At 39.7% G+C, this 22,621-nt stretch overlaps 1 protein-coding gene across 3 annotated transcripts in view; it reads right to left on the reverse strand.

Annotated features, from left to right (window-relative positions):
• Positions 1–22,621, reverse strand: part of COL12A1 (collagen type XII alpha 1 chain) — a 168,693-nt gene that overhangs the window by 133,031 nt on the left and 13,041 nt on the right. For 2 of the 3 annotated variants that reach the window (XM_069974643.1, XM_069974644.1), the window contains exons 3-11: positions 15,083–15,199; positions 12,596–12,739; positions 9,984–10,043; positions 6,821–7,084; positions 5,310–5,474; positions 4,713–4,886; positions 2,762–3,052; positions 2,017–2,619; positions 926–1,198 (exon numbers count right to left, since the gene is read on the reverse strand). The exons of the other annotated variant lie outside the window; for it this stretch is intronic. In XM_069974643.1, the coding sequence (XP_069830744.1) occupies positions 926–1,198; positions 2,017–2,619; positions 2,762–3,052; positions 4,713–4,886; positions 5,310–5,474; positions 6,821–7,084; positions 9,984–10,043; positions 12,596–12,739; positions 15,083–15,199 (2,091 nt within the window). The remainder of the gene's footprint in view (positions 1–925; positions 1,199–2,016; positions 2,620–2,761; positions 3,053–4,712; positions 4,887–5,309; positions 5,475–6,820; positions 7,085–9,983; positions 10,044–12,595; positions 12,740–15,082; positions 15,200–22,621) is intronic. 3 annotated transcript variants of the gene reach the window in all.

The raw sequence follows: 22,621 nt of genomic DNA on the forward strand, positions 1-22,621 counted from the left end.
AACCAAAGGCCAATCAGTCCACCCAAACTAGAATAATATACCAACAGCTTCATTGCAATGACAGGGGAGCCAAATAGCGAAATGACGTCCGTCATTTTTAACAGAGAGGAAAAAACGTGTGCACGTAACCAAAGACTAAGCAAATATGACATTTATAAAAACATTCATAACCATAATATTACCGAGCCCATATGGAAGAATCCTGTAACTGTGTTTTGTTGGCCTTGCAAAACCTTTTGTTGTGCATCATTTTCTCTTAAACTAGTTTACGAGGACAAAAGTTTTACTCCTTTTATTAGAGGAGTTATTTGAGTTAATAGAGTGCCTCCCTTCATGAAGTCTATTATAACGTGATGTTAAAATTGCTAAATGCTGCCAAAATATTTTTACAAACAAGTTGAGTGTTGGTATACTAGAGACAAAGATACCTCCCAGCAAGAATTTAATAGAACATTTTGACTAGCTGACTCACCCGTCTCCTTTTAGCTGTCTCTTTGTAAACACGGCTGTATTAAAAAGCTTTATGAGACACTTATTATATCTTTATTATTACTTTAAGTTTTTTGTTTTTTTTTATCCACCCACTTTATTTTCGAGGATAGGCAGAAATAAGGATAATGCCCTAAACTAAAATTTCGACAGTTTTGGTTCAAATGCTACATGAAGATTACAAAAAAAGTAAGAACGACCTAAACTAAACTTCAATCTTCAGTTTATTATTGCGCAATATAAGTATCTTCTCAAGAAATGCTTAATCTAATATTCTTCCAGCTAAATATTATTCTGTACCAACAGTAGCCACCACACTCCTACCAAGCAGTTGTATTCTGGGTCATACTAGACCCAAAAGGTCAAATGGCTCTCTGCTGAGGCCAGGCTCCGATGCAGCTTCGGGCCCCAAAGGTCTAGCTCTAGTTGTTCTCACCCTCTAAAGTTGTTTCTTCCCCCTCCAATGGAGGGCTCTCTCCTTCCTCGTATTCGGCAGAAACCGTTACAGCATAAGTGGTCTCTGGAAGGAGGTTATTAAGAACGGTGGTGGTAGTTGTGCTTGGAACGGACAATATAATTTCTTCACCACCAATAGCCACTTTGTACTTAACAAGGTAGGATAGAACATCGTCCGCTGCTGGAGACCAATGCACTCTAAAGCTTCTGGATGTGACTTCCGAGAATGATAGATTCTGAGCAGGAGTCAAAGCTGCAATGACATCAAAAATAGACTTTTAATATGGGAAATATTATTCTATAATATGCTACATTATTTTCTGGAATAGGGGTATTCCAGTAAAAATGAAGTTTCCCCCCATCTACAGGATAGGGGAAAAGTAGTAGATCATGGAAGGTCCAGCTTCTATAACCCCCACCGATCTCCTTATCAGGCCCAGACGGCTCTGTTATAAATAGAGCAGCAGGTACCGCACGTTTCTATGGAGTGACAGTAAGAACGATTATGCTGGAAGGCGGTTACTCAGCTATTTCCGTCAGCTCTATAGGAATGAATAGAGGCATGGGTCCCGCATCGTACCTGCGGCTCTATTCATAACAGAGCCGGTGTGGCCCGATACAGAGATCATAAAGGGGTATAGAGGTCGGATCCCCCGCAATCTCCTACTTTTCCCATATACTGTAGATAGGGGAAACGCGGATACTTCCTTAAATACCCCTTTAAGGACGGATGTTTTTTGGTGTGGTTTTTTTTAACCAAGAGCATGGCAATTTTTTGGTCAACAGGTCTTTAAAATATAAGTACAGCAGATGAACCTGGTGAACTTGGTTAGGCATGTATTCTACTGGTACTGAAGATACCATAGTTGCATAGTTAATAAGGTTTAAGTTCAACCTACAGTATAAACCTACTGTGTTGATCCAGAGGAAGGTACAAACCCTCAAGAGGCAATTGCCCCATCACAGGAAGAAAATTCCTTCCCAACTCCAATATGACAACCAGAATAAATCTCTGGATCAACGTCCTATCACCTATAGTGCCCATGCCCAAATGTAGGTATGTACACTTACATTTTCTCTTTATTGTTTGGAGTTCTTGTTCTATACGTAGACAGATGGATTGGGTTAGCTCAAAAGAAATTCTTTGGAAGGCATCAAAGTCTTCTACTGTGTAGACATGGGTATCAGCCGGTGGAGATGCAATTGCCTCCAGCTCAGTTCTTACTGCATCTTTAACACCAACAGCAAAAATCTCCACATCTGCATTTCTCAACTTTATAGCTGGGTCTTTAAAAGCATCGGAGGATTTTCCGTCAGTAATGAGTATCATGACTCTCGGGACATTCGTTCTTGCTCCTTTGTTCTCAACGAACACCTTTTCCCTGACAAAAGTCATAGCCTTGCCAGTGTTAGTAGAGCCCCCTCTATATGGAAATGTATTCACCGCCTGAAGAATATCTTCGATCCTGTCATACTTGTTCAAAGCAAATTCTGTATATGGATCTCGGCTGTACTGTACAAGACTGATCTGGACTTTGTTGGGTGAGATGTCAAAGCTTTTCACAAGCACTTCCAAGAAGGCTCTAACTTTAGCAAAATTTGCCATTCCGATACTATAGGAGCCATCAACCAGAAGGACAACGTCGGCTTTTATATCCACTCCACCGGAACACTCTGTTGAATACAATACCATCATATGTTATAGCTTTTAGACATCTTCGCTAAGAAGGTTAATCACAAATATTTTTTTTACTTTTTTACGTTTAGGGAAACTTCTTTAATCCAGGAAGGTACACAATTTGTGTCAATATCTTACCCACTCGTATTTTCACTGCCTGAGTTTTTTCCAGTGTTGAGATTGGCTCACTCGCTGTGAGTTCTTTCATTGCGAATACATTAATCTGGTACTCTGTATCTGGGGAGAGATCCTTCAGAGTAAGGCTTGTAGTTTGAGGGCCAACATTCAAGGCTTGTTGTTTACTTCCTGCCAACATTGGAATAAGCTGAACTCTGTAGCCTGTGATTTGGCTTGGTGAAGGCCTCCAGGTGATCTTCATGGATTTGGAAGAAATTTCTGTGACCGTTAAGTCTGAAGGAGGATCCACAGCTAAAAATTTAAAAAAGGGGGATAAATAAATGACAAATATTTGGATTCAATGGAAATATCCACACAGATGTTCCATTGCCTGTAGATATTTAAAATGAAATGTACTATTTATAAATGTTGGCTAGTTAAAACCAACATGTTTTGTTCATACTGTGCTCGCTACAACCTAGTGTTCTAATAATAAGATTATTTATTAGCTATGATGGGCTCACTCGGTACACACAGCTTTTGAACATTTTTTTTACAAAAGATAAAAACATCACAATGTTGCTATTACATGGATTCTAATAACTAATGATTATAAATCAAACTGTTACGGCAAGAAGAAACATACAGCTTCATTTCAGACTGCAAATAAAAACATTGCTATGGCACCATTTATAAATATTTCAGCCATTAAGATTTGGGACCTCACAGATTATTAGAACCAGTTCCCGTAAGCATTTCTTTATCACAACTCTTGAGATATCAGAAACTTTTCTCAGCTCACTACCTCTCCGATAGACCAGGGGGCCAAGTGGGCAGATCCAGAAAAAAAGGAAGAGAACTACAAAATTTCTTAAAAACTCCAAACTTTAATTCACATTTTATAAAAACTTTTAAAAGTTTTATGGCTTGCACCAGTTCCATGTAAAATCCCCTAAGAAGACGGGGGGGGCTCCCTCCAACTGGAGGCGACAAGCCTTCTTTACCATAAGAACTGTGAATCTTCAGAACAGTCTCAGGAGCTGGTCACAGCAAAAACAGTCTTAGACAAGTTCTAAGGGCAAAAAAATTCATGCTTGTGTAGAAATGTAGAATTTATGTCTAAGTTTGCTCATACCCTTTCCTTTCATCCACATATTCTCTTCTCCTTTAGTTAAACATGATGGCTATGAGTCTTTTTTAACCTTACACTGTAAATCTGTAGGTGCCCTCCTGGTCCCCTGTGCTGCTTTCTGCCTCAGGATCGGTCCTGCCACCTCCTCTTCTGCACTCCACACTGTTCCTGGGACCACTGGTGCCCATCAGTGCCCATCATCTGTGCTGCTGGCTTTTGGCCATCACTGCAGTGCCACCTCTGTCCACTCGGGTGCTCACGTGGCCACTCACCTGGGATTTAAAGGGCCAGTGTATTTCCACCTAGTACTGCCTCTACCAATTCTTTTCCACCTATACCTAGTTCGTGGCTTCACCTGTACCTCCCTACCTGCGCATTGTTGGATTATTGTCTTCCTGAACAAAGGTGTGTTCCTGTGTTTGTAGTATCCCTGGTACCAGCCATTACCCACACCGTGACCATGCTTGTGGAGCAGCCTGGTGTCCCTTAGCTGCAGAAGTCCAGCTCTTCATACTGGTGCAGAATAGCCAGAGGGCACACCAGGTACTCCACTCCCTAGTCTGGCCCAAAGTCAAACCAGTTTGGTAGCACAGTTACAATCCAAATGAGAGTACCTCACTCTTTTTTTTATACTTTTGAGTTGTATGAGATGGCAGCAGTCATGTTTAGTTACCTCTCGATACAACTTCTCCTCATTGCAGTTGTACTATTGAGGCAGATAGGAGGCTGGAGTATCTGATACTAGTGAGATGTGAAAAGGTGATATTGGGAAACTGCTGGAATTCCTAGCTGTATTATAGAAGAATTGAAACGTGATATGTATACAAAGCCATTACTTACCTTCTTCTCCACTAATAAGTTCACTTAGTTGATCATCTACTCCAGAGCAAACTTGTGTAATGATTTCATTCTGCACATCGACTATATTATCAAAATTGGCCACACTGTAAACATGCTTTAAAGAAGGTAAGGAGGCCATTTGTTTCAGTTCCTTTGCATCCGCTGCCTTTATTCCTAAAAGAAAGAAATATAACATTCATTATGTAACTCATTGTCTCTACTACTTCTTATTGATCAACCATCACTGACTGTAAGTGTCGGCTATATTTCAAATAACTTGTTATAGGCTATTCCTTATAACTATGAATATGGCTATATGTTTTGCACTCTATAATGGTTATGCATCTCAATGTTCAATGCATTTAATATTACAGGTGCAATTGAATAAGGTTATGTTCATAGAACTAGCTAGATTATGCAAGGCTGCAGTTTTGGCAAAAGTAACATCGTTTGACAGTATACCACAAGAAAATAAAAATTGTTTTTGAAAATGTGTCAGATGTCAACCAGGAATATAAAGCTATTGTCATGATGATTCACAATGACATTGGTCTCAGAAGACATGCACCTTTAATATAAATAATAAGGTTTCCTTACCCAATGTGAACACTTCAACTCCTAAATTCTGAAGCTCTTTTGCAGGAATTTCCACTTCATCTTGAGATTTCCCATCAGTAATAATAATTGCAATTCTAGGAAACCCTTTCCTGGATCCGGCGGACTGGACGAAGCTATTTCTTATCAGGTAATCGATGGCATCCCCTGAAATTAAATGTTGAGATTATTAATAAGCACAAACTGCATAGAACTGTGTTTGGCATTCATACTTAGGCCATGTTCACACACCATTCCGTGACGCGGCCACTTCACAGAACGGCCGGTGTCAGAGAAGATCATCCCGGCCGGTACTGCAGTACCGGCCAGATGATCTTCACTGCGGCTGAATGCAGCATGCTCCATTGTGCATGCTGCATTGCCAGGTTTTCTGCGGCTGCTATTAAGTGAATAGCTGCCACAGGAAACTGACATGTCAGTTTCTTGCGGCACCGCTAGGGATCCTGGCTGTAGTGTATACCATGTGTATACACTCCGGCCGGGATTCCTCAAAAGGGAGCACTAAGTAAATTCCGTAGTAATCAAGGCCGTTGTTACAACGGCCGTGATTATTACGAAACTTACATAGTGCGAACATAGCCTAAGGCGGTATTTCACCCCTCTCCATCTTCCTTTGTTTCTAAACGGGGACGTTTTTTTTCTGAATCTAGCACCACATGTCATATAAGTTATATAACTTTCGTCTTCCACTCGTTTTCGCTCATCCCCCCCCTACAGAAGTTCATTAGTTTAAAATTTTTCCTTGGCATGTCAACACATAGGCCCGCCAGCCATTTTGTGTCAATGCGTCATCAGATGACGTTTTAGGGCTTGTCCATCCCCCTGTACAGCCCGCCTCTAGCTCTTGCCATAGCTTCGCCCCTCTCTGTGATGTTGCTTGCTTGGCTTCTATTGGCCAAGAAAGTTATGTTGCATGTGACCACCGGCATCCTGTTCAAACCCAACAGGCACTCATCTAAGGGAGTCTCCAGAGTCTCCTGAAGGGAATCCCCGAGTGTAAGGCGGCTTCGGCTCATTCACCCTGTCACTATGAATTACTCAGTTCAGATTACACACTGACAGGGTGAATGCGTAGAATCAGTGAGACTACAGAGGTGGTCAGGTGGTGATGAGGTGGGCGTGTAGAGGGGGCTAAGACCATGAGGTGATGACACCTGCTGCACCATGGGAAATCGTCAGCGCGTGCAAAGGCGGCCAAACAGGAAAAATGTGACACATTAGACACGGTAGACGTCGGTATCGGTGGGACCAGGCTCCCAGGAGTGTGGCAGAGTCATGGTAGGCCATATTAGCACATTTAGCACATTAGCACATTTTAGTGAGCGCCGCACTACTCTTTTAATTTCTCTTTTGATCAAGTGCATTTCACAGCGCCAGTTTCACGACGCAATTGTGTTTCATGGCGCCATCTCCCACATGTATTCTTTAGCTATTTAAAAAAAAAAAAGGAAACAATACTTAAGATTTAAACAAAGAAACTATAATGCTAATACCTGTCATTGTATTTCCTCCTTTGTAAGGTATTCTCTTAATCGCAGCCAATAAATCGTTCTTCTTAAAATATCTGTTCAGGTTAAACTCAGTCCTGGTATCGGAGCTGTACTGGACAACACCAACCCTTGTTTTGTCTTCTCCAATGTCAAATGCCGAAACCAAGGAAGACATGAAGTCAAGGATATATTTGAAGTTGGCTCTTCCCACACTCCAAGAGCCGTCCACAAGAAAGACTACATCAGCAACTGCGCTAATAGAACACCCTTAAAGTAAGATAAAATATAAGAATCATCACAAAAACACATCAGTCCATTGTGAATAAGTACATGAGCTTTACCAAGGGCAAAGATTCAACTTGTATTGCATCTATTAGCCGCCTTATGTAATTCTTACCCGTGGTTAGGTTAGGGATGGTAAGATTTAGTGCACAGCCTAAAATTTTTTATAGTTTTTGATGCCATACCATTGTAAAATTTGTAGGTTAACATGCCGTGCCCTCTGTTCTATTCAGCATACAGAAGCCGGGGCCCGATATGGAGATCATGGAGGTCACACGCTCCGCAATCTCCTACTTTTCCCCTATTCTGTGGATAGGGGAAAAGTTCATTTTTCCTAGAATACCTCTTATGTAGACTTATATAGATTTATCCATGTATTGGGTGATTATCAGCAGCCCGTTAACTTGTTCTTGACGCGTGTGTGTATATACCATTACTGTATGCCGTGCAGAAGATACATCCAGGGCATAGCACATGGCCTACAGATGTGCATTGTATATTGTCATTGGCTATACTGTGATTTTATGTGATATATTAAAGGGGTTGGCCACTTTATAGTAAAATAGTTCAGTGTACAGTATAAGGCCATGTTCACACGTTGTATTAGACCGGCCGTTCCGTGTACTTAGGAACCGTCCAGATGGTCTTTCTGACCCCAGGGTTCTAATGCGAGCGCATTAGCGCCTGCCCGCATGAGAACTTGGCAACAACGGCCGTACTTTTACGTAGTGTAAACATAGCCTTAGTAATTGTACTCACTGTATATACTGACAGTCGCTCCCTGTGTACCTCATAGAGCTAAAATCAGACTTCCCTACTCCAGGCTGGGCTGTCCTGCTCTGTGGTGTTCCTGTCCATAAAATGGCTGACATGGAGGAGCATGTGACCATGCCCCATCCCCTCTGACCTCCATAGACATATACAAGGTCAGTGGTGGACACTGGGGGGCGGGCCTCGGTCACATGCTCCTCCATGTCTGCCATTTTATGGACAGAAACACCACAGAGCCGGACAGCCCAGCCTGGAGGAGAGGAGTCTGATTTTAGCTGTATGAGGTACACAGGGAGCTGCTGTCAGTACATACAGTGGGGGAGATTCATCAAGCTGGTGTAACTGGCTCAGTTGCCCCTAGTAACCAATCAGATTCCACCTTTCATTTTCCAAAGAGTCTGTGAGGAATGAAAGGTGGAATCTGATTGGTTGCTAGGGGCAACTGAGCCAGTTTCACTTTACACCATATTTGATAACTCTCCCCCAGAGAATACACCTACTAATACTGTACACTAAACTATTTTACTATAAAGTGGCCAACCCCTTTAAAAAAATAGTTTTAATGGTTCTATATTTTGCAATAGATACTAATTCTCCCGAGTGTATATATACAATTCATGGCCTGTGTCCCTTTACTTGCAAAACTGAGGCGTCAGATTACTGTATGCCTCAGAAGATTTTATATAAAATAGTCAAAACATGAAGGCTAAGTGGAGGCTTCTACAGACTCCTTGTCCCATATTGAGCTGGAACGAACGCCAGCTGCTTTTTATAGGATTTTACTCTTGCCGTGTCAACCTTTTTCACATCTACATAAAACTTAATTGGGTTTCACTATTTATTCACAGCAAATAAACAATTTTGCTTTTCTAAAGCATTGCCAAAGCCATCACACGGGATACAGACAAGCACAGTTTGTTGGTCACACTTCACACCTTAAAGGAGAAGTCCGGTGAAAATTGTTATTTAAGTATGGTATTGTCCCCTAAAAGTTATACAAATCCCCAATATACACTTATTACGAGAAATGCTTATAAAGTGCTTTTTTCCCTGCACTTCCTACTGCATCAAGGCTTCACTTCCTGTATAACATGATGATGTCACTTCCTGGATAACATGGCAATGTCACTTCCTGGATAACATGGTGATGTCACTTCCTGGACAACATGGTGATGTCACTTCCTGGATAACCTGGTGATGTCACTTCCTGGATAAAATGGTAATGTCACCTCCTGGATAACATGGTGATGTCACTTCCTGGATAACATGGTGATGTCACTTCCTGGATAACATGGTGATGTCACTTCCTGGATAAAATGGTGATGTCTTTTCCAGGATAAAATGGTGATGTCCCAACCCGACTCCCAGAGCTGTGCTGGCTGTGGCTGCTGGAGAGGATGATGGCAGAGGATGCTCAGTGTCCCTCCAGTACTCTGTGTCCCTCAGTGTCCCCTGCCATCATCCTCTCCAGCAGCCACAGCCCGCACAGCTCTGGGAGTCGGGACGTGACATCACCATTTTATCCAGGAAGTGACATCATCATGTTATTCAGGAAGTGACATCACCATGTTATCCAGGAAGTGAAGCCTTGATGCAGTAGTAAGTGCAGAGAAAAAAACACTTTATAAGCATTCCCCGAAATAAGTGTATACTGGTAATTTGTATACCTTTTGGGGGACAATACAATACCTTAATAAAAATTTTTGCCGGACTTTTCCTTTAAAGCAGGAGTAGGGAACCTTGGCTCCCCAGGCTTGATGGGAGTTGTAGTTTTGCAGCCAAGATTCCCTATCCCTGCCTTAAAGGGTAAGTGGGGACACCGTACAAGAACACAGTATATGAAATTCCATAATAATTCCGGAATTGATTCCTATTCCCTAGCAGGGTTATCACAGACAGACTATATATTCTTTTAATGTGTCTTTGATTGACTTGAATGCCATTAACCTATGATCGGCAGGCAGCAGAGTCATGCAGGGCTAATACATAATGCTTGGCTCCCTTTCAATGACTGTGAAGGGAGAAGCAATTACTAAGATATATGTCCGTGCCCCATAACCTTAGCCCATTCTTTCTTACACATGTTTCCATAGCATTTCAATGGCATACGTACTTAGTGAATCACTGGTTACCGCTTTCTTGTCTTCTGCCATTACACGGCCTCCCGTTTGAACTTAAAAATAAAAAAAGGATGTTAGCTGAATAATAACTATTGCTGGAGTTTAATATAGATACAATGGAAATAGCAAATTGGAACTCTTTGAGGCAGTTTAATTCCTATGAGACGCATACTGGATCCAGAGGGAAGCACTCGGGTCTCTACAATGTGATTAAACCCAAACATGTATCCCACCCACCTCTTCTATCACCCACCCCTGTGTTCTACCTTAAAGTACCCCCCCTTAGAAATCTATAACTTCTATCTATCTATCTATCTATCTATCTATCTATCTATCTCCTATCTATCTATTATCTATCTATCTATCTATCTATCTATCTATCTATCTATCTATCTATCTATCTCCTATTATCTATCTATCTATCTCCTATCTATCTATCTATCTATCTATCTATCTATCTCCTATCTATCTATCTCCTATCTATCTATCTATCTATCTATCTATTATATATCTATCTATCTCTTATCTATCTCCTATCTCCTATCTATTATCTATCTATCTATCTGTCTATCTATCTATCTATCTATCTATCATCTATCTATTATCTATCTATCTATCTATCTATCTATCTATCTATCTATCTCCTATTATCTATCTATCTATCTATCTATCTATCTATCTCCTATCTATCTATCTATCTATCTATCTATCTATCTGTCTGTCTATCTATCTATCTATCTATCTATCTATCTATCTATCTATCTATCTATCTATCATCTATCTATTATCTATCTATCTATCTATCATCTATCTATTATCTATCTATCTATCTATCTATCTATCTATCTATCTATCTCCTATTATCTATCTATCTATCTATCTATCTCCTATATATCTATCTATCTATCTCCTATCTATCTCCTATCTATCTATCTATCTATCTATCTATCTTCTATCTATCTATCTATCTATCTATCTATCTATCTATCTATCTTCTATCTATCTATCTATCTATCTATCTATCTATTTATCTATTATCTATCTATCTATCTATCTATCTATCTATCTATCTATCTATTATCTATCTATCTATCTATCTATCTATCTACCTATCTATCTTCTATCTATCTCCTATCTATCTATCTATCTATCTATCTATCTATGGGTCCATTTACACAAAAAGATTATCTGCCAAAGATTTGAAATTTGATTCAAAGCCAGAAACAGACTATAAACGGAGATCGGGTCATTAAGGAAAGCCTGAGATTTCTCCTCTTTTTAAATCCATTCCTGGCTCTGGCTTCAAATGTTTGGCAGATAATCTTTCTGTGTAAATTGACCCTTTCATCTATCTATCTATCTATCTATCTATCTATCTATCTATCTCCTATCTATCTATCTATATCTATTTGCCAGTCTGTGATCAATCAAATGAAACTTATCAGTTTATATTATTGTCGTACTGGGAAAAAAATATATAAATGTAGGGGTATTCCAGCGAAAAATGCTTTTATTTCAAATCAACTGGTTTCAGAAAGTTTTATAGATTTGTAATTTATTTCTATTTAAAAATCTCTAGTCTTCCCATACTTCAGCTTCCCATACATCAGCTGCTGTATTTCCTGCAGGAAATTATGTATTCTTTCCAGTTTGACACAGTGCTCTCTGCTGCCACCTCTGTCCGAGGCAGGAACTGTCCAGAGCAGGAGAGGTTTTTTGTGAGGCTTTGCTGCTTCTCTGGACAGTTCCTATCTCAGAAAGAGGTGGCAGCAGAGAGCACTGTGTCAGACTTAAAATAATACATCATTTCCTGCAGTACATACAGCAGATGATAAGTATGGGAAGACTTGAGATTTTTAAATAAAAGTAAATTACAAATCTATATAACTTTCTAAACCATTTGATTTGGAAGACAAATATTTTTGCCGGAGTACCCCTGTAAGAAAAGAAATAGCTAAGGAAGGCTGAAAAAAATACATCAGCTTTCTTCCAGAAACAGCACCAGTCATCCTCAGTTTGGGTGTGGGTTTTTGCACTTCAGTTCCATTGAAGCAAATGAAGCGGAGTTGCAATACCACACATGACCTGGGGACAAGGGCTGCGCTGTCTCTGCAAGAAAGTAGATTGTTGTGTTTTTCTAGACCTGGATAACGTTAAAGATGAGGAAATCTTGTGCAGAACACAATTGGCGCATGGTAACTGAGTAGAAAAAAAATTATATTTTAAAAAGTTGGTCATTCTAAGCAGGCAGGGGTCAGACTGTACAAATGTCACTTTGTAAGAGTTCTTTAAAACTTCTTAATCTCTAAACATAAGTGTACAACCTCAAAGAACCTGCGTGAGTCCATCTGATCTCACATCCAAAAACATGCCAATATAAGCATGACTTAGCTGCTATAGAACGTCCACTAACTTTTCTACATTACAGAGGGACTATTGAATGCTTATTAAGGTGGATACAATAATTGCCTAAAATTGATCATAACAAGGTTAAAACAATACATTCCACATGGATTGTGTAGTGCCATCTGTGAATGTGTTAGTGAAAACAGTCGGCTTGTACGTTCGTAATCATTCCAATGATGAATCTCAGCTGAGTACTTACTTGTAAGTTGGCCAAACACAGGTAAACTTTCCTCCGATTCATCATACGAAAGTATTGTGACAGTGTAGTCGACATCTGGTATAAGTTCTGTTAGCACAGTTTGGGTTGCGGAAGCTGGAAGATCCAATTCTTTTGCAGGTCCATCTGGTGCGCATTAAAGAAAGTATATTTAAGACATTTATTTAAATAAAAAAAAAAAGAATTCTGTTTAGCATTAGTGACAAGGTTACTTCATTGTCATAAGCTCTTCACTCTGAAATAGTTTTATATTGAGTATATGGGGGGCTGTAGATCAAAAACTAATATATATATATATATATATATATATATATATATATATATATATATATATACTGTATATGTATATATATATTAAATCAAGGTAAGGCTGAGAGTGATCTCCAGCCCCACATATGAATGGGTAATGACACCCTACCAACCTTTATAGCCACTGGAAATAGAAGAAAATAGCGCCCGGCGCACATAGTGTGTTACCGTAGCATACCGTGTCCAATTAATCAATTAATTCAGATATGGTGTTGCTCATCTTTGGCGGTCGCACTACTAACCCAACACCGCCTGAAGCTTTAGCTGAACCAACTTATTGCCCGCTGCCCATCTAGGAGTCTGTAAATTCGGTGAGAAGATCCAAGAAAGTTTCACTCAGCTGAGGTACGATGTGTGGAGTCCCTAGAAGCCTGGGGCAGAGCGAATCAGCCACGTATAGTCGCCAGGCTTCTAAGGACTCCGTGCATCGTACCGCAGGTGAGTGAAACTTTCTTGAACCTTTATAGCCGTAATACAATTGGTTTAAGCTAATAAACTGAATTTAAGGAACACTTATCACCTTTATGTAAACTTTAAAGGGGTAGGCTGCTCAGACGTAAAGGGAACCTCTCGCCATGAAAATACTACCTAAGCTATCGGCATCATGTGATAGAGAAGAAAGAGCTGAGGGGATTGATATGTATCTTTATGGGAAGAGGTTCAGTATAACTTGTAATTTATTGATAGAAATCTCAGATTTTTTCATGCTAAAGAGTCCAGATTATTGAGTGACACCGCCCACTGGACTCCTTAACACAGAATGAGCAGGGATTACAATCAGCATGTTACAAATAATACTAAATCTTTTCCCACAAAGATATATATCAATCTGCTCAGCTCTTCCTGCTCTATAATATGATGGTGATAGATTAGATGGCATTATCTTGGTCAGAGATTCGCTTTAACTTTTAATATGTTTCACCCTGGTGAAAAACATAACAGTCTATTTTTACCTTTCTGCGCTCCCCCAGTGTGGGGTCCCACCTCCATTCCGAGACAGACTCATCTGGCAGGGACAGACCCCTCAGCCAATCACTGACTGAGATAGGACAGCGCCGTGGCCAGTGGGTAAGTGCGGAAGGGCAGCAAAGAGCAGCGTGAGGAGCCCATAAGAGATAGCAGCGGTCTGCTGCCACCGTTCCTATTACACAGAGCAAGGGTAGCAGATCGTTGCTATCTCAATCGTTTGTCTTTCAACATGTTCAGCCGACTTCGTGCATGTCGGGGGATCATTGCTTTTTATTACACAAAGCGAATATCAGCCATAACGGACAATAATCGTCCAAATAGGGCCAATAATCACTTTGTGTAATAGGGTCTTCAATCACTCACTATATTATATTCTGTGGATATTCATAATTGCGTTCGTATCTATATACTGTGAATGATGAGCATTTACACTGAAAGACTTGAGAACGATTAACAATGATTTTGAGGTCAGCTCAAAAGATGCGATCAACGACAAACAAATGAATTTTCGTTTGTAGTTAGATAGTTGCCATGTTTAAACCAGAAGATTATTGCTTGAATTTGAACAATTACATTTTTTGCAGATCAGAGATCAGATTCCGCCTCAGAGCAGAGCCTGATCAGATTCCATAGCCAGGGTATAAGAGGCCTCAGTGAGGCCTCCAGTTGCCATGGCTATTATTTAAACTCTGCAATCGTTTTGGTGAACAGAGGGAATTTTATATACATATATTTTTTTGGATTATACAATGTCCTCATGCACTTCCTGTCTGTTACTGACCAATAACTCTACAAGCCAGTTTTATAAATGTCAGTTTATAAAAACATGATGTCCCTGGAGGGATACTTATCATATGACCACTAATGAAATTACTCCTACTGACAGTTTTCTATAAACAATTCGACTTTGCCACTGGAAATAAACATGTTATCCCTTATCAGCATAATATTAGAAACCCCGAATTATATCACTCTTCTGTAATCTAGCAACATAATGTTTGGCAAGTCGTTGTCAGGCTCATATAAGGCAAGAAAACGCGGAGAGCTGTATGTTTAGCAGAACAGGGGCTTAGCAAAGCTAAACTGTATAAATGACATACAACTGCCAAAACCCATTGTTACTCATTCCGAAGCGTCACTATATCATGGGCTGGAAGAGGAATCCTGACAGTGAGGTGGAGCATGACTTACCGACTGTTGGAACAATAGTAATCTTGTAGCCTCTTATCCTTTCCTCTGGCCTTTGCCATGACATTCGAACAGTATTCTCATTTACTATTTCAAAATTTAGATCTGTCGGGGGCCCAACTGTAAGAAAACGTTGATAGGATATATTAGTGAACGGTCCACATAGCAAATGTTATTGCACCCCTTGTATCTTAGTATGACCATTCCATTATTATTATTATGTTATTGTTTTCTAAAATTGGAAATACAGGGTATTCCTGTAAAACCACAGCAAACGCCCAAGGGTGCAATGACATTTGCTAATCCAATATAGAGATGACCGAACATCGAAAAATCTTAGGTTTTATAGAACTCGAACCTTGTCGAATCTTCCACATTTGATTCCCGATGCCTTCCCGTTCCGCGGAAAAGGAGGAGACTGCCCAGGTACCACCTTGAAATCCAGGCGGTACACGGGCTGTCTCCTCCTTCACCATGGAAAGGGAAGGCATCGGGAATCAAATGCGGAAAGGTTCAACAAGGTTCAAGTTCTATAGAACTTAAGACTTTCCAATGTTCCATCATCTCTACTCCAATAATAACTAACAAGATGGAGGTAGGCCACGATATACATAGAAAGCTGACACAGAATAGCTTTGCATACAGTTGTTTCCAACATCGTAGTTAGACTTCTGCCGGAAACAGTTTAAGCCGACATCAACGATCATAAAACTTACAATGCACGGCACAAACATTTACATCTTGAGTTGCTTAATCATTCGAGAATGATTAAGACTGATCAAGAATATAAGAAAAAACACACCGAGGAACATGGAAACTCACAGGAAATAACGAGAAGTGAAGATACATTTTCTAAGACGATCAAAGATGATTGAATACATGCTTGGTGTAGATCATGCCATAATATGAGGCGTTTATGTACTACACTGAAGTGGCCGAATACAATATAGATGCAATGCACTCATAAGACAAGGATGCAATTTTTCTTATTTCTGTTTTGAATATTTTTGGGGTTTTTCCCCATGTTTAAGATGACAATTGTTACTGCAAGAGAAGTTCCTTGAAATTCAAAAGGCAGGGGGGTGCGGGAACTTAATAAACAAAGTATACTTACCACTCCTCGTGCCTCTGTAGCGTCACTGATGGACGCTGACTGTCAATTCTGGCTGGAATCTGGGTACGCCACGCACCCGGCTCTTCTAGCTGCAACTTCACGTCTCGTCTAAACGAGTACCCATTTGACCAGTCAGTGGGCTGTCAGCTGGGGCATGAGGATAGGTAAGTATACTTTTGTTTATTATGTTCCTGCATTCAATTATTTTTTTATTTTTATTTAATGAACTTCTCCTTTAGGGGATGATTACTCTCCCAAAAATCAGAATTTCTTTTAGGGTATCTGAAGATGATTTTATATATATATATATATATATATATATATGTATGTAATGATATTTTATAAAGTGCATTGCATAAATATTTCTTTAAAGGGGAACCACCAGCAGGTTAGACTAATCTTACCTGCTCATAGCCCCCTAATGCGCACGGGGGGGCAAAGGAGGAAGTTATGTCTCTTACCTTCCTCCTCGATTCCATTCCCGTGCAGTTTGTAATTAAATCTATGGCCTGGAGCACCATTAGGATAACTGCCCCGCCCTCATTGCGCCAATCCGGCTCAGCACGATGTGGGCAGGGCAGTGCTCCTACCAGTGCTCCGGGCTGTGGATTCAACTACCAACTGCACCAGAATGGCGCAGAGCAGGAAGATAAGAGACAGCCAACTGACTCCTCGGTGCCCCGTGCGGATTAGGGGGCTATCAGCAGGTTAGATCTGTGTAATTTTCTGATAGTTCCCCTTTAAAACTTCAATAGAGACAGAAAATAATGAATGTTCATTATATAAATATCCTCACACTAAAACATGCAGAGGGTGGGGAGGTTGCCGTTGCACCCAGGCTCTGGAGCATTAGGGGGTCCAAAAGGTCCTTTTTCCCCATATGAGGAGACCATTGATCTGGATTTCGGAGGTTGGCGAATCCTGTTATAGAATTTACATTGGGGCCCAAGTATTCGAAGGTGTGAAGAAAAAGGCTCCAGGAACCGTATCTATCCCATGGAAAACGGTTGGGAGGATGTTGACAAGGAATTTGCCAAATTATCTGACATAAGATTCATTCAAAGCAATTATTGTCCTTCTATGACAGGTAGACAGATGGTCCATACTAGCAAACAGCATTTTGACATCAAAATGCAAGTATGGTTTTTCACAAAAAAGACTGGTTAATGATGGCAGGACGGAATCACAGCAGGTGGATGAGCGTTGTTTAGAGTACTGCGAGCATAAAGTGGAGAGGGCAAGTCAACCCACACATAACTGCACAGGCAAAAAAAAAAAATCACATGGCCGATAACAGGTATGATTGGACATGAAAAAAAAATCAAAGGAATTTTCTGGATGTAGATTATTTCATGGCATCATGCGATACACATGAAATCATGATTTGCTTGAGCTCACCAAAATGAACAAAAGCCTCCATGTACAGATTGCATTACACACAGACTTTTTGTGCCTTATTTTATAATGATATTCAGTGCAAAGTAAGAATTAATCAGCAGGTAAGGAAGCCAACGTGTCTGCGTTCTAAAGGATTACTTTAGTGGTAGAACTGACTAACTAGTCTTGGCTACTAGTCCTAGACACCAGTTTGGTATGTTTCTATATGACCCATTACCCAGGGAGTGCATGCTGCCCCCAAGTTGCGTCATATCCTAGACAGATTATGTTCCCACTCTGAAAAAAATTATGGCCGTTTTTTGGAGTGCCTAATGATATCCGTCTATCGGCAATGATGGTCGACCGATCATCATTTACGGCCATCATGGCCGTGAAATCCCATTGTGGGAACCTAGCCTGTAACCGACTAGCAAACATATTTCTTTTTTCCTGTTTTATTTGCAAAGAGATTTTAGTATATTTTAGTATAAAATAATTTAAAATAGGATAATCTACACATTATAAGGAGCTGTAGTGTCATGCTGTGGTACGCTAATCCTTTAGTGTAATATTCTCAAATAGGTTGTCTAATGTTAATGGAATTAGAGGGATTTCTTGTTATTTTCGCTTTGCACGTATTATGGTACAAAAATACTTTCTTCAACGTTCCCCAAAAATGTTTTGTTTGTGCTCTATAACTTCTGTTATCATTAAAGGGAATCTGTCCCTAGGTTTATTCCACCTTAAATGAGGGCAGCATAAACTAATAATATAAATGCTGAGCAGATTGGTGTTTTACTTACATCATACTGTTCAGCTGTTCTCCTAATATGCAGGAGAATAGGATTCTTCCCACACCCCTCTCCCCGCCCTCCAGATGACAGGTGATTGCCTATACACAGCATGGATAGATAACTGCCAATGAGCAGATGGTGGGCGGAGTTTTCTACTTCTCATGAATATCCAGGACTACTGGGCTCATGCACATAATGGAGAGGACTACTTATTGTCTATGTTATTCAGGGGGATGTAGTTGGTAGTATTAAGGATACACAAAAATATATCTTAGAGGTCCCTTTCTGATGTTACCATAGGGTCACTTAGTAGATGTAATATTACTATATTATAATATTATATTATTATTACTAAAATTATATTTATATTATTATTATTTATTATTATTATTATTATTATTATTATTATTATTATTATATTTCTGATATATATATATATATATATATATAATCATTTGTTCATTGTAGTTGTTACATGCACCTGAATATAGTTCTATACAGCAGTATAATTTAGTTATGTTGGAGGCATGCAAAAGCTTCTATCAGTCATAGATATATATAGGATACGCATTTCAAGCTTGCAACTGAATTTAAGGAATATCATTATAAAATACTATTTCGGTAGCAATGGCTCAGGACAAATTTAATGCAAAGGCAGACAGAACTGACCTGAGCATGCTTCAAAAAGGTATCAGTACATGGTAAAAAAAAGGTGGCACCAACCTGGACAGCAATTTGACCTGTTGTGCGGATGACTTTTAGGCTTTAACTGCCCCAGAACAGTAGCAGCCCAACTTGGTGAACTCCAAAAGACGGGATTCCAAAAAGCTGACTGCGGGGATAAATCTTTAGCGTACAGCAGCATATGGATTTCCTGGTAGAAGGTTTGTTTAAATTCTCCCCATAGAGAAGGGTCTGTGACTATACCTCCTGATACAGTCATAACAGAACTCCATCACATAGCATACACTTGGCAGGAATTCCCAATTCTTTGCATTCTTAAGTATCCATCTCATAGCAAAAAAAGATAGTTATGAACTGCGACTATTCCGCATTGTTTTGACCTTTTTAGGTGACATTTCCAGATATAGGGCTCGGCAGAGTTTGTTCAACATTGACGACTACAGGATTCCCAGGCCGGCGGCTGCTTACATTCATACATTGTTCTGTAATGTTTCCTGCATTGCTGGACCCCGGAACAAAGGACATTTTGCACATAGTCTTTAAAGGGGTTAACCAGGATTAGAAAAATATGATTGCTTTCGACCAAAAAAACAGCGCCACACTCGTCCTAAGGATGTATGTGGTATTGCATATGGCTTTATGTGGTATTGCATGTGGCTGCATAAGGTATCGCTCCATTTATGTCAATGGAACGAGCCGAAATACTACACACAAACTGGAGACAAAAGTGACGCTGTTTTTGGAAGAAAGGCAGCTATGTTTTTCTAAATCCTGGATAATTCCTTTAAATATAATAAGAACATTTATAAAGCAGGATCATTAAATGAACGGTGTCGCCCCATCACTGAGCTCGCAGCACTGCTGGATAGATATCAATAAATGCATTGATAGCAAACCTTTGTGACTTGTGTCTGTGTTTTTATTTTATTTTTTTAAAAAGCACAATTTTTTACTATTTGTAAAGCACTGAATAGTGTCAAGGAGGAGGAGCCTAGGGTTTACTGGGACTTCAAGGGGTACTCGAAAATCTTTTTCTTTCAAATCAACTGGTTTTAGAAAGTTATATAGATTTGTATTTTACTTCTATTTAAAAATCTCAAGTTTTCCCATACTTATCAGCTGCTGTATGTCTTGCAGGAAGTGGTGTATTCTTTCCAGTCTGACACAGTGCTGCCACCTCTGTCCGAGACAGGAACTGTCCAGAGCAGCAGCAAATTCCCATAGAAAATCTCTCCTGCTCTGAACAGTTCCAGACATGGACAGAGGTGGCAGCTGTGTCAGACTGGATAAAAAAAACACCAATTCCTGCAGGACATACAGCAGCTGATAAGTATGGGAAGACTTGTGATTTTTAAATAGAAGTAAATTACAAATCTATATAACTTTCTGAAACAGTTGATTTAAAAGAAAAAGATTTTTGCTGGAGTACCCCTTTAACACCGCTACGCCTGTGTTGTATGCCAGGACCTTTGCATAATAAGCGAGCATGCTGTGCATACAGCATAGTGAGGCATAGCAGTGCTAGGGCCAAGAGAACCATCGCCCCGCCTGCTTTGCACTATTCACAGCCTGAATAAAGGCGTTTTTTAGAAAAAAATGAGAATAAAACACAGGAAGCAAGGAAGTATGTTGTAAATGCTTATACTGATCTCTATCCAGCAGTGCAACCAGCTCGGCAGATGGTGAAGGGGTGACGGATCAGCTTAAGGGAGAACCTGTACATTTTTCTGACATGTATATATTAATAAACACTTGTATTTCGCATAAAATACTTCTTACAATTTGGTCTCATGTTATTCTCGGAAATCCATGAATAATCTGACAACTGGATCTTACAATCCCCCCTGTCAACAGTGTTTCCCTTTATAGTGTGGGGCTATGTTACCACAGTGTCTTTTTTAGGTGTAAAAACAGTCGTTTTTGATAATGACAGACGTTAATAATGAGCATGGTTATTATTAACAGACGTTATAAAAAAAACTGCAGTTTTTTGTTGTTTTTTTTTTTTAACTGAAAAGACGTTGTTGGGAAATAGATTTGTGCACTGACCAGACCTCGTTGGTCTATATCCTATTGGCATGGGAAATTTTAACACCCAGTTGGCTACTTAGTCATACATTTAATGGAGGAATAATAAAAGGAATGGAAAAACTAGAGATGAGCTAACCGGGTTCGGGTTCCATCCGAACCCGAACGTTCGGCATTTGATTAGCGGTGGCTGCTGAACTTGGATAAAGCCCTAAGGCTATGTGGAATACATGGATATAGTCATTGGCTGTATCCATGTTTTCCAAACAACCTTAGAGCTTTATCCAAGTTCAGCAGCCCCCGCTAATCAAATGACGATCGTTCGGGTTCGGATGGACTCGAACCCAGTTCGCTCATCTCTATGCAAAATACATTTTTTAATAAGAAAATATGCACCAGAATTGTTAGGTTATGAGCAATTCAAGTATATACTAAAACAGGTCAGAAGAGGTGACAGATCGCCTTTTAGGCTCTGTTCACACGTAATATTTTAGTCAGTATTTTCATCAGTTTTTTCATCAGTATTTGCAGCCAAAGTCAGGAGTAGAACTGACAGGGCAAAATTATAATGGAAAGACTGGAACAAGATTTGTGTTTTCAACCCACTCCTGGTTTTGGTTGTAAAAAAAATACTATGTGTGAACATAGCCTTAAATATTAACTGCGCATATGGGTACAAGGTGATGTCATATGAAAGAACACCTGTATTATTTTTATTTTTATATATATATATATATATATATATATATATATATATATATATATATATACATATACACAGGGTGGTCCAAAAGTAGGTGGACAGTATGTGTAATAGGGTTATGAAGAGGGAGATTTATCAAACATGGTGTAAAGTGAAACTGGCTCAGTTGCCCCTAGCAACCAATCAGATTCCACCTTTCATTTTCCAAAGAGTCTGTGAGGAATGAAAGATGGAATCTGATTGGTTGCTAGGGGCAACTGGGCCTGTTTCACTTTACACCATGTTTGATAAATCTCCCTCTTCATAACCCTATTACACATACTGTCCACCTACTTTTGGACCACCCTGTGTATATAAATATACAGGTCCGGATCGACTCCAGCATGCTCCAGGTTCGCTCATCTCTAATCACTATATTTCTCATTTCACTTATTGCTATAAATCTGTAAACATTTGTCACATCCATGGAAACATGTACCGGAAAAAAGAGAAAAATTGTGCAGATTAGCTTTTGTCCAGAAGGAAGGAAACTGTTTCACTCACGCCAGCCATAGGTCAAAAGCTCACACACACAGATCTGTTTTCAGCAGAGAGCAGCAGCTCAGAACTGGGGAAAAGAGACGGAATAGATAATAACAAGGATGGAATGAATTTTAAGTCTTTGCCTTTTATAATTCTACACTTACTAGGCATTCCAAATACACAAGGGTATGTCTATCATCTACACAGTTATTATTCTAGATGCATGCACCAACAGAATCATGTAATTACCCTCTTAATAAATGGGCTGATCTCTGGATACATTCTAAGTAGAGAGCAGGAAGACTTGCCTAAAGAGTATT

This window comes from Dendropsophus ebraccatus, chromosome 6 (assembly GCF_027789765.1).
Source record: "Dendropsophus ebraccatus isolate aDenEbr1 chromosome 6, aDenEbr1.pat, whole genome shotgun sequence".
Classification (NCBI taxonomy): Eukaryota; Metazoa; Chordata; class Amphibia; order Anura; family Hylidae; genus Dendropsophus; species Dendropsophus ebraccatus.